At 46.1% G+C, this 17,254-nt stretch overlaps 1 protein-coding gene across 4 annotated transcripts in view; it reads right to left on the bottom strand.

Annotated features, from left to right (window-relative positions):
- FAM135B (family with sequence similarity 135 member B) overlaps positions 1-17,254 on the bottom strand; it is a 1,149,009-nt gene that overhangs the window by 331,059 nt on the left and 800,696 nt on the right. For all 4 annotated transcript variants that reach the window (XM_085604871.1, XM_085604873.1, XM_085604872.1 and 1 more), the window contains one exon: positions 12,670-12,843. In XM_085604871.1, the coding sequence (XP_085460997.1) occupies positions 12,670-12,843 (174 nt within the window). The remainder of the gene's footprint in view (positions 1-12,669; positions 12,844-17,254) is intronic.

Raw genomic sequence — 17,254 nt, 5'->3', positions numbered from 1 at the left:
ACGTCAGGATTTCTGCTTATTGAGTCAGAGGTGTGCTCTCTAATGCCAGCCAAGGGTCCAGGACCTGGGGAAGCACCTCTTAGGGATTAGGGACCCCCTCTCATAAGGCCAGCAGGGCTTAGGTCCATTTACAGGACTAGGCAGCAGGTCAGCTGGGCAGATGCAGGGAGACCATTGGAGCTTGTTATGTCCCTGTGGTGTAGAACAGGAGGTCAGCCAGTTTACCCTTGGAGTCACTCAGTCTGGGATGAAGGGAGCAGGATCAGTCATCCGACTCCGTAATCAGGGAACATTTCAAGCAGCAGGGGAGCAAGGCGTCCTTCTTCTGTTGTACCCACAGGACCATGAGTGTACTGAAGAGTGGGTCTGATGGTCCCCTTTTTATACCTTATGCCCACCTTTAAGTGGGAGACATTTTTTGAGTTTGAACCTACAGAGGTATTTGGAATTTGCTACCTCCCTGCCCTGGTCTCAGTCCTTCTGGGGGCACAACCGACTAGAGTGAAGCCCTTTTTGAGTGTGCTGGGCCAGTCCGTTTGAAGTGCAAGTTTTATAGGTGACAGCTCCTCGTCCCTATTAAGTGAGGATTGCCCATCCTGCCAACACCCAAACTCTCCTTTGTGATGCTGTCTGGGAGGAATACATAAAGGTCAACTGCCATCTATACCTAGTCCTGCAACCCAGGAACAAGCTGCAGGCCCCAAATAGTGAGGACAAGAAAATGCCAACTTACTAAAAGTGCCATTTTCAGAATTGTCACTTAAAATCCGACTTTACCATAAAAGAGGTGTTTAAATTACAATTCCTCAGTCACCAAACATTACTTTCCTACCTGTTACTGTTGGACTTGGCCCTTTTTGCAGGGTCATCCCAGAACTTTTTGCCTTCCTCCTGGTATTGCATCTGACCTGGTGTTGGTGGTTTTAGGACTCTCGGCACTTTATCACTGCTGTCCAGTGTAAAGTGCATGTGCTCTCCATGGTAAACGTGGTAAGATTGGTCTACACCTGCTTGGCTAATTTAATTTACCTATCAGTCCCCAGTAATGTGGTATCTCATGTACCCGGGCCAGTAAATTAAATGCTACTGGTGGGCTTGCAGCGCTGCTTGTGCCACCCACCAAAGTAGCCTTTCCAAACTGTCTCAGGTCTCTGCCATTGCAGGGCCTGCTTGCGCAGTATACTGCCACTGTGACGTGGCACATAAGTGGTTGTTACGTCTGTGACTCCCCTTTTACTACATATCAGTCACCCCTACGGTAGGCCCTAGCTAGCCCTATGGGCAGGGTGCGCTGAAGGTAAAAGGTAGGACATGTGCCTTAACTGTGTGGCATGGCCTGGTAGTGACAAACAGCCATTTTGGTTTCTTACTACTGTGAGGCTGCCCTCTCATAGGAATGCATTGGGGATTCTCTGATATGTGTTTCAGTGTTAATTCCTGATATGGGAGGAGTGGCGTGATCAAGTTTGGTATGTTTGGAATAGTGGTGATAAATGCTGCTTGGTGGTGTGCGTGGATTTATTATCACTATTTTAGAATGCCACTTTTAGAAGTTGGCATTTCTGTGTGCAATGTGTCTTGGTGCCTGCCTGTTGTGTATTGCACGTCTGGCTCTAGAGTGACAGAGACTGGGGAGGTGCAGTGGCTCCAGAGGGGCTTAGTGAGTCAGCGCTAGGCTGAATGTGCCTGATCTGCATTTGGAGTAGTGGGGGGAGTAGCCTCTGACCCTAAATAGGTCTGTGTCTGCCTTGTACAATGATGGCTAGGCCCTCCTGTGGTGTGTCTGAGGCCAGAGCCTACACTAACTATGAGGGTATTTTGTGCACTGAAAAGATGTTCCTAAGTGCCCCTCTGAACTTGTTTGGACCAGGCACAGAGCCCTGTGCCAGGGGGAGAACAAATACTGATGTGGGTATAAGTATTGGGGCTGTGACCCCATGAAGCAGTGTGCTCTTTGTGCTTACTTGGTGCAGAAGGGCACTCTGCCAGGAGTAACCGCCATGGGAGGCCCTGCGTGCTGGCCTACCTGTGCCCTATTCGCTGGTGCTCTAAAGAAGTGCCCGACTGCCAGGAAGCGTGCTTTATTTTTACCACAAGAACGCATGGTGAGTGCTCTACCTCTGATGTGGGGTACAGGCGAAGGGCCTTGTGTGCCTGACTGCTGGGAAGTAGGCTTTTACTTTGCCACAAGAGCGCATGGTAAGTGCTCTACTTCTGATGCCCCGGAGTGTCCTGGGGTGCGACCGTGAGTGCAGCCCTACCCTGCCTGCGGGTCCTGGTTGTGGGAGGCAGCCTTTGACGGAGACCGCAGCAATGAAAGCAGAAATACAGTCGAAGATTGCCTGGTTGTTGGAAAACAAACGCCAGGCAGAGGCCAAGCCTGGTTGGGGGCGGGGCCCACAGCTGCAAGGAGACAGCAGAGCCTTGCGGCCTCCCATCAGCTGGGGGCCGCCAGAGGTCCACGGACCAGAGCAGAGACTTCGCTCCTTGTCGTCAACGTTTTGTGTCCCTATGCTGAAAAGGCTGAGGTTGAGCATGGTAACGGGCAGCGGCGGCCTAAGAATCATCATTGGCGGCATGGTGCCTCCACAGGAACCTCATGGGCCCATAAAAAACGCCCCTGGAGACCGGGTGAGTGCCTTGAGAGACAGGTGTCCTTGTCCCGGGCCGCGCTGTGCTTTTCAGGCCCCAGGGGCCAGTGGTCACTCTTCCTTCCCTTCGGTGCATAGGTAGCACCGACATTATCCCTGCACTTTTCGATACCGGGCAGCTGCACCGCATGGACACGGGCAGCTACTCCATTGCTGACTGACGGGGTGATTTTTATTTTGGATGCGTCGGCAGCCTGGGGGCCAACTTGGAGGCCTCGTGCTGGAAGGGGCATTTTGGGGCTGGGGCCTTATCGTAGGTCTTGGTAGCTCGGGGTAAACCTCGACGGATGCACCAAGCCTTTGTGGAGGAAGGATCTTCACAAACCTACCACGCAGTCCAAGTGGTGAGCGCATAGGCGATAGGATTGACGATTGGGGGTCAGTGAGCACCCAGGATATTGTGACCTGTTGTGCAGTTTGCATATTAGGGGGTTACATGGTCCACGTTTCCACACCATGTACCGTGATGTGGATTTTATTAAAGTGTGCATACTGCTAGTAATTACAATATGTGCCCACTAATGATGTTTGCTATGTGCACTGCTGTTGGTGTGTATCCTCTACAGTACTAAGTTCTTGCCTAATGTGTGCCCTCTATAAGTGTTCATGATAGTGGAGAGGTGTGGTGCAGCGGCCAGCGCAGCTGATTTCGGAGCACAAGGTTCACGGTTCGATCCCCGGCTCCGGTGGCAGCTCAGCTCAGCACCATGTGACTCGGGGCAATAGCTCACTTAATTTCCACGACAGCCCCCAGCGCCTTGAGACCCGTAAGGGTGAGTAGTTTGCGCTTTACAAATACGGATTTACATTTTTATTTCTGATAGGGCATGGTGGATGCAAGTTATGCCTAATGATTTATGCATAATGTGTTTATGCTACGTGCCTCTTGCCAGTAGATACTGGTTGTTTTTATTTTCACTTTGTGTGTGTTCTAATGGTGATGACAGTGGCCTGATTGGCCCTGTAATTTATATATTCCCCTGTAAAGTAATACCTAGTGCCAGGTGGCACAGTTTATATATGTGATTATGCTCTGATGTGTTTAATGGATAGTACAAAAGCTATTTTTATATAACCTTTGTGGTGTGCCTAGTGTGTCGCTGCTGTGCGAGTGTGTCGCGCAAACTCTTTACACATTGCCTCAGGGATAAGCCTGACTGCTCGTGCCAAGCTACCAAGGGGGTGAACAGGGGTTATCTTCAGCGTGTAACTCAGTTGCCCTGACTGGAGTGATGGTTTCTGCCTGGCTTATGCCCTTGCCAGCCGCAGTCGGTAGTAGGAGTAGCTGCAGGGCGGTGACGTGGGGAGGGGGAGGGGCAGAGTAGGGGGTAGTAAACTATGGATTACGGAGGTTTACAGGTAAATTAACATATAAATTAATAAAACGAATTTCGTTGCGTGCACTGCATCCCCAAATGCGATGCAGTGCGCGCAACGAAATTCGTTTAATTAATGTATATGTCAACTTACCTGTAAACCTCCGTAATCCATAGTTTACTACCCCCCACCCTGCCGCTCCCCCTCCCCACGTCACCGCCCTGCAGCTACTCCTTCTACCGACTGCGGCTGGCCCTTGCCCTAGCCAATCAGAAATCCCATTTCTAACAGTTCCCAATCAAATCTTATCACTTATATGATGCAATAAAGTAACTCAATGTTATCTTATGGAAGAGGCAAGCCTTGCAATAGTGAAAAAGAGATTTTCACTACCAGGACATGTAAAACTTCAAAGTACAGGTCCAGCTTTTTAAATTCAATGCACCATCCCCTTTGGGCTCTTTAGGGCCAACTCCAGAGGTGACTTATATGGAATAAAAAGGAAAGTTTAGGCCTAGCAAAAGGTTTGTTTTATCATAAACTGGTGCCCAAATGGTGCATAAGACCCAAGATGCACAGCCAACAGGCATAACACGTTCCCAGTAAAACAAAGCTGAAACTGATGATCCGTGGTCCCTGTGTCATACTTTAATTACTTATCTGCTTATATTGTGCTTTTTATTGTGTTTTTCCAATTCTGAGCATGGGTTGTCGACCTCAGGATTGATACAGATGGGTTGTATGTTAATACAGAAAGTAAATATGGTTTTCTGCACTCAGTTTCAACTTGGGTTGTTTCGTGTTTATCATCGCATGCTACCCGGGGGCCACTGTCTGCCCTTCAAAAATTAAACTGAAAAGTTTCATTTTTATTTTTTAAATGCATCCCGTTTTCCTTTAAGGAAAATGGGTTGCATTTAAAAAAAATAAACTACTTTATTCAAAGCAGTCCCAGACATGGTGGTCTGCTGACCCCAGCAGGCCACAATCCCTGGGAGTGCCAACCACTCCTAGTGGGGTTGCAAATTGCACCTGCCTCATTAATATTCATGAGGTATGCAATTTGGGACCCCATTAGGAATGGCAAACAGTGTCTGAGTCGCTGTTATACATCCCAATTTGCGAGTCGCACTTTTGAGTCGTACATCTGGCCCATAGTTTTTTAGGTTGAGTTTGGCAGTGCTTGCGCTCTCTGCGAGAAATGGTGTATTCTGTCTATGGGCTGTAAGCACGCCCATGCCATTGGTTCTTTGTTGTGCCATTCAGAAATGCTAGTTTTCTAGTGGTCCTTTGCTTCCAATTGTCCCGGCTTTGGGTGCCTGGTGCAGCCCAGGCGATTTCACTAAGTGACGGGTTTGGTTGGCCCTCTGTGAGAAGTTGGCCTGGCATATGCTGGTCACTAATTATAGTGGCCACCTTGCACCAGTCCAATTCGACTCTTATGGTAGATCGGTTTAAGACAACCTTTTAAAGAAAGCTATCCTAGTGGTAGCTGTGGAGAGCAGCCTTCAGGCTAAGTCTTAGAGGAATGTAAAGCAGCTTGTTTTACCTTATAATCTCTTGAATTACCAAATGAAAGGACACCACACAGATATATATATCAAATATATATGTATTTATTACTAGACACACTCTACTAATCTCTTTATGAGATTAGAAGTCAGGAACATATGCAAATATCAACGTTTCACAATAAGTTAAGCACAAATATGGCTGGGGCCCTAGGGGCGTACCAGACCATATACTAAAAAAGAGGTTTAGGAAAGTCGACTTGCAAGGGAATCGCTGGGGCTTCACTAATCCCCCAAGGCAGGTAAGTAAAGGACCCACGGGAGACGCGTGCAGTGTGAGAACACAGCAGCGGGTTCCCTATTGATTTCAATGAAGCAAGTCGCGGTTGAATTTTTTAAATTTAAGGGTACTTCTAGAGAGTCTACAAGCAAGTCACTTACAAGGTAAGTAGTTCGAGGCCCAACACCCACAGGAGCACTGGAGTGCACACGAGTTACCTCACCCAGGGAAGCCGGGTGCATAGGTGTCGGGCCGCGTAGTCGTTTTCTATGGAAGCCGACGAAGTGTTGCTGCTTGTGAAGACTGGAGAAGTGTCCGGTGGAATCCAAGGCTGGATTCAAGATGAAGAAGACCTGAAAGCAGAAGGGACAGTGTTCACAGTCACTTGCCAGTGACCCGGGGCCAGGAAGATGAATGCCCAAGGATGTCGGGTGATTTCAGGTGATCAAGGGTGTATTGACTCTTCAGCCACGAAGTCCAGGAGGCGTCGACGACAACCAGAAGCTGGATTCGGAGTGTTCCATGAAGTCTGCAGCTTACTGAGGTGTCGGGAACCGGATTGGAGCCAACAAGCCTTGGCAACAGCAAGTATTGTGGAATGTGAAGAAAGTCAGCGGTGCAGACCAGCAAGGTCTGAGGGACTCACCCAGCAAGGGTATGTCAGGGCATGCCTGTAGCAACCAGGTGAGCCCTTTGGTTTGATAAGAAAGTCTTCAGGAGACCCACAAGCCAGCCAGCAAGGGATTGCAAAGACGCCTCGTGAGGATTTGCTTCACAGGAGCCCGCGGTCACTCGGGACAAGGTAGGCCTCTGATTTTCAAGGAAAATTCTGCTGGAGGCTTGAACCACATGTGGTCCAATGCACAAGTTTGTAGAATGTTGTGAAGGGGTTGCACTCGACAATAGTGCACGGTACCCAGGTATTGCTGTTCCTCATCACTCGTGGGGTCCACTCACCTCAGCTCTGCTGGGGACTCACAATGGTCGTGGAGAAGTCAGGAAATCCACTTCCAGGGCTGCAGGGACTTCGGACTCCGGCAGGAGTGGGAAAGTTTGCGACCGTTGATTAGAGTTTTTGGTGCCTGCCAAGTAGGGGAGTCACTACTTGACTCCAAGGGAGATTCTTCAGTCTTCCAAAGGTAGTGGAATGTCGAAGGGCCAGGATTCTTCTTGTAGAGCGCCGTCCAAGGATATCTGATTTGCAGTGGCAAGGTTTCCCTAACTTATACCAAAAGAAAGGGAGGGACTCGCTCTATGACCACTCCTCTGGGAGGGTCAGGGGAGTGGGTGGGTACACCCACTTCCCTTTGTCCAGTTTCGCGCCAGAGCAGGGGCAGGTAGCCCCTGAACCGGTTTGAGCTGGCATATGCACAGAGGAGTCTACTGCTCCCCCAGTGCAGGACTTCAAAGCACTCTAAGAGTGCAACCACCCAGCCCCAATACACTAAATCCTGTCTGGAAGGTGGTGAAACCTCCCTGTGACAGGATGCCTATTGTTGGGCCTCCTCCACTGCGAGTTTCAGTCAGCAGCAGGAGGGCAGCCCAGTGTCTGTGCTGGTGGCATCCATTTTGTGATGCCAGGGCTCTTTCAGATTTCTACCGTGTTTCCACAGTAGGTACATGTCGTCCCCTCGAGAAGGGTGGGATCATACTCCCACACCAGTTACTGGTGTGGGGGTATGTTTCCAAGTTGTTTGACACCAAACACGACATGTTTTGATGCAGTCATTCCAAAGTTAGCATTTACAGCTAGGTTATAATGCACTTAAGAGTATATGGTTTAACCGCATCCACAAACAGCCACAGAGAATAGACTCTGCCAGCAGCAGAGGGGCCCTGCTCATGCAGAGGCACCCCCTCACATTGTAAACCAAGCACCCTGCCCTCAGGATTGATAGGGCCTGCCTTAGGGGTGACTGATAGGTTTATATGTGTGTGTAAGGTGAGATATAGGAACCTATACCTCAGTGAGGAGTGCTAACACTACCTCACCCAGGCTGCAGTAGCAGGCCTGTGGTGTCAGATTTAGTCTGCTTCCCAGGGGTGGCATAATACATGCTTCAGCCCCTGGTAGGCCTGCGAAGTACCTATGCCCTTGGTACCTAAGGTACCATATACTAGGGGCTCATAAGGTACCACAGTATCCAATCACTAGTGCATCTAATATGCACACCAGTCATTTAAGGGAGTAAGCAGATAGGCTGGGGTCCTGGATAGCAAGATCCCAGCCATACTAGTCAAAAACCATTCAAACACAAGGAAAAAAGTGGGGGCAACTAAGCAGTCAGATTCCACCTTCCTACACCCTCACACGCTTCCTCCTTGAACAGCACATTGATGGTCTTCTCCCACTGTGCATTGCAGTTTCAGGTTTCATTCCCTGGTTGAACATATGTTCCTTCTAAACAGCAGTAAACACTTGCCCCCGCCTTCCTGCTCATTTTTTTTGTCATATTTTTACATGCATTGTGGATATCATTTTTTTTTGCCATGTTTTATATAGCGGAAACTTGACCGAAGGTCCTGGAGCGCTTTACATAAGCACCAGTTACAGAAGAACACATTCTTTTTCGGTAGCCACTGGGTGATAAAGTGATTTGACTAGAATCACATGATGTGGAGCAGGCGCCAAGACTCGAGCCTGGTTTCCCTGTGACAAAGTCTGCAGCTCTGACAGTTATGCCACATCTTCTGACCTGCATTATCCTATAAACAGTACAGCACTTTCTTAAAGCTGCTTTCTTACAGTTCTGGGAGGCGGGATTAGCTCACCTCCCAAGGCTTCTTCGTCTTCACAGACCAGGTTCATGTGACCGTAAAAGGTCTGAACATTTTACTTATAGGTTGGAGGCACTTCCAAGCATGATGGTGTGGACCGGAATGATGGTGTTTCCATGTACAAAACAGCACTGCATTATATTATTACACAGTGGTGGGCTAAATGCCACCGTGCTGCCTGCCCAGCATGACACAGAGCTGCTCAGTATGAATCAGAGCTGTTCAGTAAAATAAAACCCTACCCCTTAGACTTTGATTTCGAGCTGGAAGATGCAGTGTACAACCGATCTATGCAACATGTGCTGAATCCTCTGAGCACTGCTTCCCGATTCGACAGATTCTATTCTGCAGAGATTTCGCCCTGCTTGCACTCTGGGAGGTACTTAGAACTCAGCTGATTTTTGCTGCCTACAATTGTGACGTATCCGATTGTGCAGAGATGTCGCCCTGACAGGTGCTCATATGCAAGTGACAGTAACTGTGGGCTACCAAAAAAGATAATGGCGGCCCACCCTGCTTATAGACACAGAACAGGCTTACAGGCAAAGGCGGAGGCTGAACGATCCGAGAAATATACAGTTTGTTTTTAAAGGATTAAGGGTTTGACGGACTGGATTGGGGAATCGTTACAGTGGGTGGTGGAAAAGAGCATGGAGCTTTAAGAATTTCCCAGGAAGTCCACAATTATTAAACAGTTTCCCTAGTGACACATGCGCCAGTACTCCAACACGTAAAAAAAAAATACACAACAATATAAAACAAGGTTAATGGAACAACATATTACAAACTGAAACTAAACGAACTTAGCAAAGGGACCCGTAGCATGTGTAGAATCATTGTCCATCTCTCCCCCCACCCACCACCCTTCCAGGTCAGGAACTCCATATTAGAACTAGGCTTCACGAATTACCAAGTAGCACCCTAATACGTGTGAGCAGAGACATTTTAGGGCATGCCCAAGGTGATCAATTGCTCAGGGCCCCATCCAGTGTATTTCTCCATCTTGCCCTTAACTTATAATTCAATGGTTTTAGGAAAAATTTGGCCTGAGTTAGCTACAAACGGTGTAATAAAATGCAAAGTTGCCCCGACTCTGAAGCACACCGCTAATTCCGCTGTTTGGCTGAAGCTCAATAAAGGTGCTTACCTCCCCACTCCCTTCCCAATTCGAGATTATAGCACGCCCATACCCTTGACTGACTAAGGTTTTGTTGCATGTGGAGGCTTGAGGTTTCACATGCTGTGAACTGCACAAAGTACACTTGGCACTTCCAAGTGTGTAAAAATGTAAGAAATCAACGAAACGATAACAAACAAAATCCCTTATAAACACAATAATGACTACAAGTTCCACAAAGCGAAGGTAAAACCAGGGCACTCCCGAGAGACAACTAGGAATCCAGGAACACTAGTGTCTGTACCACCCTTCATTATTTTATTTTGGTATACTTACACACTCATAGGCTCAGGGAAAAGATGTTTGAAGCACTGGCAACATTACATTTTGCTGTTCGGGCACCCGACCCCCTCTAACCTCCAGCAATCACCCCATTTTTCTGAGACCATTTGGTATAGTTTATCATTCTCCTTCTGCATCTTTGGGTAATGCATAAAGATAGTTTCTTATTGGACTTTAATCTCACGCTACCATACCCATAAATATAGAATGGCTAACACCCACATAGGGCAGGACCTGTGTTTGCATGGTTCCTTAAAGATTTGCATCCAGGACAGCTAAAAGCTGTGTAACCCAACAGCTTCAACAGTAAATTCTTCAAAAAGTTGATATATGATGTAATGGTGCAAATGAATATGTTACCCCGAAACCGGTCCCATCCGGTCCAGGGAAGACATGGCTTGGCAGTTCAGGCTAGACTGTTCCCATGAGGCACAGGGTCAAGACTGATTTGCATATAGTTGTGTCTGAACCGGGGTGGCAAAGTGAGCTAAAGAATGATGATGGATTCGAACAGTTTCAGCACTCCGTCCATCATCTCCTACTGTTTGCTTTGTTCGCCCTAAACGTGGATCCCTTGCTCACTTTGCCACTGGATTCAAGCTAGCCTGGCTGAAGAGGGGTGCTACCCCGAAACCGGTCCCGGGATGCTTGTTTCCAGTCCAGGGAGGACCTGGCTTGACAGTTCGGGCTGGACTGTTCCCATGAGGCACAGGGGTCAAGACTGATTTGCATAAAGCTGTGTCTGAACTGGGGTTGAGTGTCTGAAGTGTCTGAAAAGTTTCAGCACTCCGTCCATCAGCTCCTTGTGTTTGCAAATGAATATCTACCCATAACTTTTCAACATGCTGCACAGCAGTCACTCTGCTCTACAACATAGCTTAAAGACTTTGGCAAAACCAATAGTTCCGGCTAAACGCTTATACGTTCCCAAAGGCGAGACCTATTGGCTATGCCAATGCTTGTTTAATTAAAGGTGATCGCATGCACAGTTGGTGGGACATGCACGTGTTGATATGTTTAGGCTTTCATGTTCTCACCTTATGCATGTGGCAACGGACTTGTTATAACTGTGCCATTCTGTATTAATTTTTTTCCAGACCTGTGATCTGTCTTTTGTACTGACAGGACCTTTTTAACTTTTCATGTTGTAGTTACCCCTGGTAAAGGATACCTTCGCGAAATGTATTGGGTGCACGCATAATGAATGAAATTTACATCGTCACATGCTGTAGAAACAAGCTTGGAGTGCTTCTTGTGCGAACTCTAAATACTACAATTGCCATGTTGTGAATAAAATAACAAAGATATTGGAAATCCATGTTTCGTTTGGACTAACATTTCAGATAGTGATAAAAATGTTTAAATTGACAAAAGAATGTTGAAAATAATAGTGTTGATGTTGGTACAATGTCCCATCGGTCTGGCGGCTGTGCATCTTGGGTCTGATGAACCATTTGGGCACCAACTTACAATAGGTTTATGCGTGTCTGGGCGGATCTCGTACTAGGAAGGCACATCAAAATTCTTGCCTTTGAGCATCTGATAAACTCTTAAACTTTTTCATTTGAGTGTAGAAACATTGTTAAAGATTGGTCTGCATTCTACCATTTACATAAAAGGTATATTGTGCCAGGTTGAAATGGCAGTTTAAAACTGCACACAGGTTGCAATGGCATGTTTTTAAAGGATTGCTTTTGTGGGTGGCACAATAAGTTTTGAAGGCCCACTAGAGGTATTTAAGTTACAGACACAGGGGAAATGCAGTACCTCTTTACTAGGGACTTACAAGTAAAATAAATGTGCCAGTTGGATGTAAGCCAATTTCACTTTAAAGGAGAGAGGACAAACACTTTAGCACTGGTTAACAGTGGTAAAGTGCGCAGCGTCCTAAAAGCCAACAAAAACGGGTTCAGAAATACAGGCGGGTCGAGGCGACCCTGCAGAGAAGGCCAGGTCTAACACAGAGTCATTACTAAATTCCCAGCAGCATTACACTATAATCCTTGCTCTTCAATAAAAAACATACATCCCTGCAGCATTCAAACTAAGGGGGGCTTAAAAAGACCACCCCCTCTTGAGCACAAAATTGCATTGTAGGTATTTACCAGGCCTTCAATGTTTTTTGCCGAACATTATACATTGGTTGAACTTTGGACAACTGATCAATAAAAAATGGCACACCTATCCATTCACACAACACAAACAACCTTTAGCATTTTGCGTTAATATTAACAACCACACACTACTACTAAATAAGAGATTAGACCCAGTTCTTATAACAATGCATAACCAAACACAACAATCAAACCATCATATGCTTCTGATTGAAGCAAATTCCATAAAAGTAAAAAATGGCCACCCTGTTTTCAGGAGGAACTTCGTGTCACATTAGTGGCAGAAGGCGCTATACAAATGCTCGTGGCATAAAATAACACAACATGTTTCTAAAAGCAAAGTTTTTCATATTTGACCTCTGAAGATCTCAGTTGAAAATGTTTTGTTGAAAGTCAAAAAGACATGGCGTTTATTTAAATAGTACAAATAAAACTCAATGGGTCACTATAAAAGACAGTACCTTGTGGTACCCAACAATACACAACCATGCAGTGCTTGCCATATACAGTAACGAGTGATTAAACAAAGCTAGTGCCTAACCGAGATGGGACTCCGTACCTGATCAGCGGCTGGTGCAGTGCGACCAGCGAGGCATGCACGGTGACAGAGATCACAGACAGGTGGAAATAGTCAAACATGACAGGAACATGGTGGTGCAAGCCTCTCCGCGGGTGAAAGTGAAGGCCGAGCGTGCGCGTGCTAATCAGTGGGATCGCTGCAATGTCCTTCAGCCTGAAACAAAGGTGTACAAGCGTTAATGAATGCAGTGTTGGCACAAACACCGCCGTCGCTACAAGGAAAATAATTAGAAACACACAGAGAAGCAGCGGCTCAGTGCCAATTCCCAGTTACATCTCGGACAAGGAATTTGGATTTTCGAGACAATGGCTGCGACTGCTGACTTAGTTAGAACTTGTCACTCCAGAGTCCTCTTTTCTGTTAGATACAATAAACAGAGTAACAACAAAAGGAAGAAAAGCAAGTACACCACACAATTAAAACAAGCACTATTGGTGATGAAATCTACAGCCCCTCAGTGCAAACCATAACTACTTACTGGTACAGTGAATGTACATCTTGGGTAGGGTTGACATTGTTGGGGCACCCCATTAGTAAAATCGAGATGCGTTTTCACAATCATCAAACAAAAACAAAAAAAATAATGAGAGGAGTGCATTTATTTGCTAGCAAAATAATGTGAAGTTTCCGATTTTGACCCCTCACAAAGGTTACAATCTAAACCACTGGTTTAACTTTACCTTCACCTAAGAAAATATTTTTTTTTTCGCAACATATCGAAATACTTTTCACTTTAATTCTACTCCGCTAAATTGGAAAATATTCGCTAAATTGTCTTTGCAAGATCACCTTTTGCAAAATTTTAAGATGCACAATGGATCTGCGCAGGAAAAGAACACTAGTTTATTTGCAATGGATATTTTATGCCGAATCATTTTGTTTGTGTTAATATTTTTAGGTCTCGCCTAGCAACGCAGCGCATGCGCGCTATTCGCCTTGGCGAGATCTATTGTTGTCGGTTTCTTGGCCGAATGGGGACAGGACATGTGCGCGCCTGGACAGGCGATGTGCATGTCTCGCGTCGTTTGAGCACAACCCTCCTGCCCCACGCTTTCACGGCGACAACTTGTTTATTCAAGTTCACTGTGCACGAAGCTTCGCAGAAGTGAAGTTTCTGCCCTGCACAACTATAGCACACAGTTATCCTTGCAACGCAGGCTTCACTGATTGCCATTTCACTACACTTGTTATCTTTGTTTTAAGCGCCTCTTTCGTATTTGTATTATTTATTTATTTTATTGAGGCGTGGCTTCCTACCGTTTTTGTTGCGCTGTGTATGACATGCGCACCACCGTGTCTCCGAGAGATCTGGATTGACGTAAGAAGCCCTCCGATTCCCTTGCAAGGTAGAGTAACTGCTTTCTTTTGCACGATGTTTATTAAACTTTCAAACAATTAATTGTCCTGTTACGCTAAGCTTGGTGCGCGGCGTGGCTAATCTTAGACGGCAAACGTAACTTCGGCTCACAGTGACTGTTGCTCTTGACACTCGAAATGACACGCCCTTCCTTCAGCATAAGCACATTTAATACAGTGTGGCTCTCGCACAAAATAACGGCCTGCTCCAACTTCTTATAATGCTCAAGCTTTGTTCTTTATTCTTTACTACGCTCGGCGCACGGAGCGACTGCAGTTGTAACTCAAAACAATGTGTGGCTCACTGTGACAGTTGCTCCTTTTGCATAGACCACGCCCTTCCTTCCGACATGAGCACACGCAGTAGACTCTTCCAATGTAGATCACGCTCGATGTCACTGCATGCGCTTTCCTTTCATCGCGCTTCCACCTTCACTTTCTCCTTCTTAGATATTAAACTGGCACTGTATGCGCTCTTCTTTCTCCATTCAGTGCAGCGCTGCCTCACTTTTTCGTGCTCACACTTTCTCAATGCCTCATACTATGCTGGGTTAGTTTTCCGCATAAAGTCACTCAGCAGTGTTTCCATAAACTCCCACTCCAATTCACAGTTTGTCTACGCTTGGCTTGACTCACCATAACAGCACAGACAGTCTTTCTTACTGTAAAAGTGGGTGAAAACCGTTGCCCACCGCCTTCCTTCTTGGGTTCATGGTCCAGAAACCTTCACACAGGAATATAAAGTTCACGCTGTGACCTCGACCTGGCCCCTCGTCGCCAAAATTATGTTGTACAGAGGCATTGCAACTTGTTAGTTTTGAAAGAGAATGCTTTATTTAGCTTAAAGTTCTAGCGTGACTTCGCTCCTCGCCAGCTCAACACCAACCCCCGGGAGTCAAACGTCAGGCTCTCTCTATCACCACAGAAACAGCAGAACAAAGACATGAATAACATCACATGTCACAACATTGCGTGAAGTGTTTGAGCTCAAGATTACAACACTGTGCTTCACATTATCTGCCCCCCCAGTCACCTCCGAGCGCACACAGCCCCTACAGCAGTCTACGCCGAGGCGCCGTCAGAACAATAAATGATTGGCTTTAGAACAAGCATTTGCAATGCAATAGGTCTCGCATTTGCGAGTTTTTTTGGCATTGTAAATGACAATGCCTTTTATGTATGTGTTTTGAAAAACCTTCAAGGGGTGCATAGTCATTGCTTACTAGAAGCAAGCCTGGCAGTAACTGCGCCTCTTTTACTGCCAGCCTTGCTTCTCTGAAGCAATGGCTATAAGTACAAAGTGCGTGTTTACGCACCGCTTGCAGGTTTTCAAAACACATAAATAAAATGCATTGCCATTTACAATGCCAATAGCTCAAACTCTGGCAAATACGAGACCTATTGCATTGCAAATGCTTGTTGTTATTTTCCCGTGGAAAAGTGAAAAACCTTTCCATCCTATGCGAAGTGTAAAATTTTTCATAGACATTCCTTATACGTCCATTATATATCATATGTAGAATAGACCTCCTGTCTCATTCACTGTAACTTGGGATATTGTAATTACACTCAATAAGGCTCCCATAAAAGCTGAATTATTCTAAATGGGTAAACCTAATAGAAGTAATAGTGGAATACATTTTACCTGTAGGACACAACAGTTCTTTCCTTCGGTGGTTTAGTTCTTTACTTTTAGCTGAGTTTTCAGTATGTTCTGAGCTCTCATGTGCCTTGAATATGTGTTCCATGTTCTTAGCTTCATTTTCAAAATCCTGATTGGTACACCAGGTTTTGCAACATAGCCCAACATTTTAAAATGTTCTTCTCTTTACAATACAGATATGAAAGCACATGCATCGCTTCCCTAGTAATATGATGCACAAGCAAGCAAAACTGCACCGTTTATTCAAGGTTGCTTTCCCAATCCACATCCATTCACATACATGCCCGCAGAAAGGTATGTGTGTGTAATTTTACTGTGTTTAGCAGGCATGCATTATTCACCAATGTATGCATTGCAGTCCAGTGCACCATGGCATGGGGCTGCATAAAGGTATGTAGGAGTTATTTTACTGTGATTAGAATGGGTGTAGTGCCACAAATAAATGCATTGTAGATCAGTGCACTATGTGATGGGCCTGCATAAAGGTATGTGGTTGTAGTGTTACTGTGGTTAGCAGACATGTGGTGCCACAGCTACATCACATCATTTATTCACTAACAAATGCATTGCAGTACAGTGCACCAGTGGCTTGGGCCTGCAGTAAGGTATGTGAATGTCAATTTACTGTGGTTAGTGGGTATTGTAATTGGGTTCCACCCATTTAATACACCTGGATTCACAACTAATAACTCAATTTCCTTCAGTGGTCAATACTCTTCAATGTCCTGAAACTCTCAGGAGGTGAGCTGCTGATCTCTTATGCCACCAGAGCTCACAGGAAAGGACCAGGTAGGGGGATGCAGACAGTTGTTAATCATGGTGGAGAAAGTGTTATCTGTGGAAGAGTGTACAGCTTACAGCAAGCATGCAGCTGCAGGCCTAGGTGCACTCACACAATGTAAAATACTGTTACGCACAAATCTTCATGCAAGAGACTCACAGCAGTGGACCTGCAGCCTAAGGAATAGGAGTGGATTTTGGACAGTAGGGCAGTCTGCCGAGGCATCACCAAATGTATTTCAGGTTGCACCTCAACCACATCCTGAGACGATGAAAGTCATGGCCATATCCAAAGTCCCCGTAGAGGGGACTACAGGACCAGCAGGAATCACAATTTTATCTTGTGTTGTGTTTTGTTAGTCATAAAGACCCAACTAGTTACTGTGATTCTAGTATATCAATTACTGGGGCATATGAAGCCGAATGAGATTTGGACAAAGGCATCACTCAAAGCCCCATTTCATTGCACTAGCTGGGGGTTGAATGACACAACCACGCATGCCGAAAGCATGCATGCCTTAACAACGTGATCTTTACAATGACCGCATCTTTACCACGAATGCCTTTAGCATGCGCGGCTTTACCATGAATTTTATTGTAGAGGCATGATTGGTAAAGATATATGTGTGGTAAGGATCTCACGCAGCCCCCTATGCCCTGAGCCCTAAAATTCGGCCCTCCTGCATTGTAATCTACCCACCCCAGCCTCATTAATTACCCTGAGCCCTAAAACCCATCCCCTTTGCCCAGGAAAACGGCCCGACC

The sequence above is a fragment of the Triturus cristatus genome, chromosome 5_1 (genome assembly GCF_964204655.1).
Source record: "Triturus cristatus chromosome 5_1, aTriCri1.1, whole genome shotgun sequence".
NCBI classification, from domain to species: Eukaryota; Metazoa; Chordata; class Amphibia; order Caudata; family Salamandridae; genus Triturus; species Triturus cristatus.
Note: the sequence above shows the minus strand (reverse complement) of the source record. Positions and strands in the feature narration are given on the sequence as shown.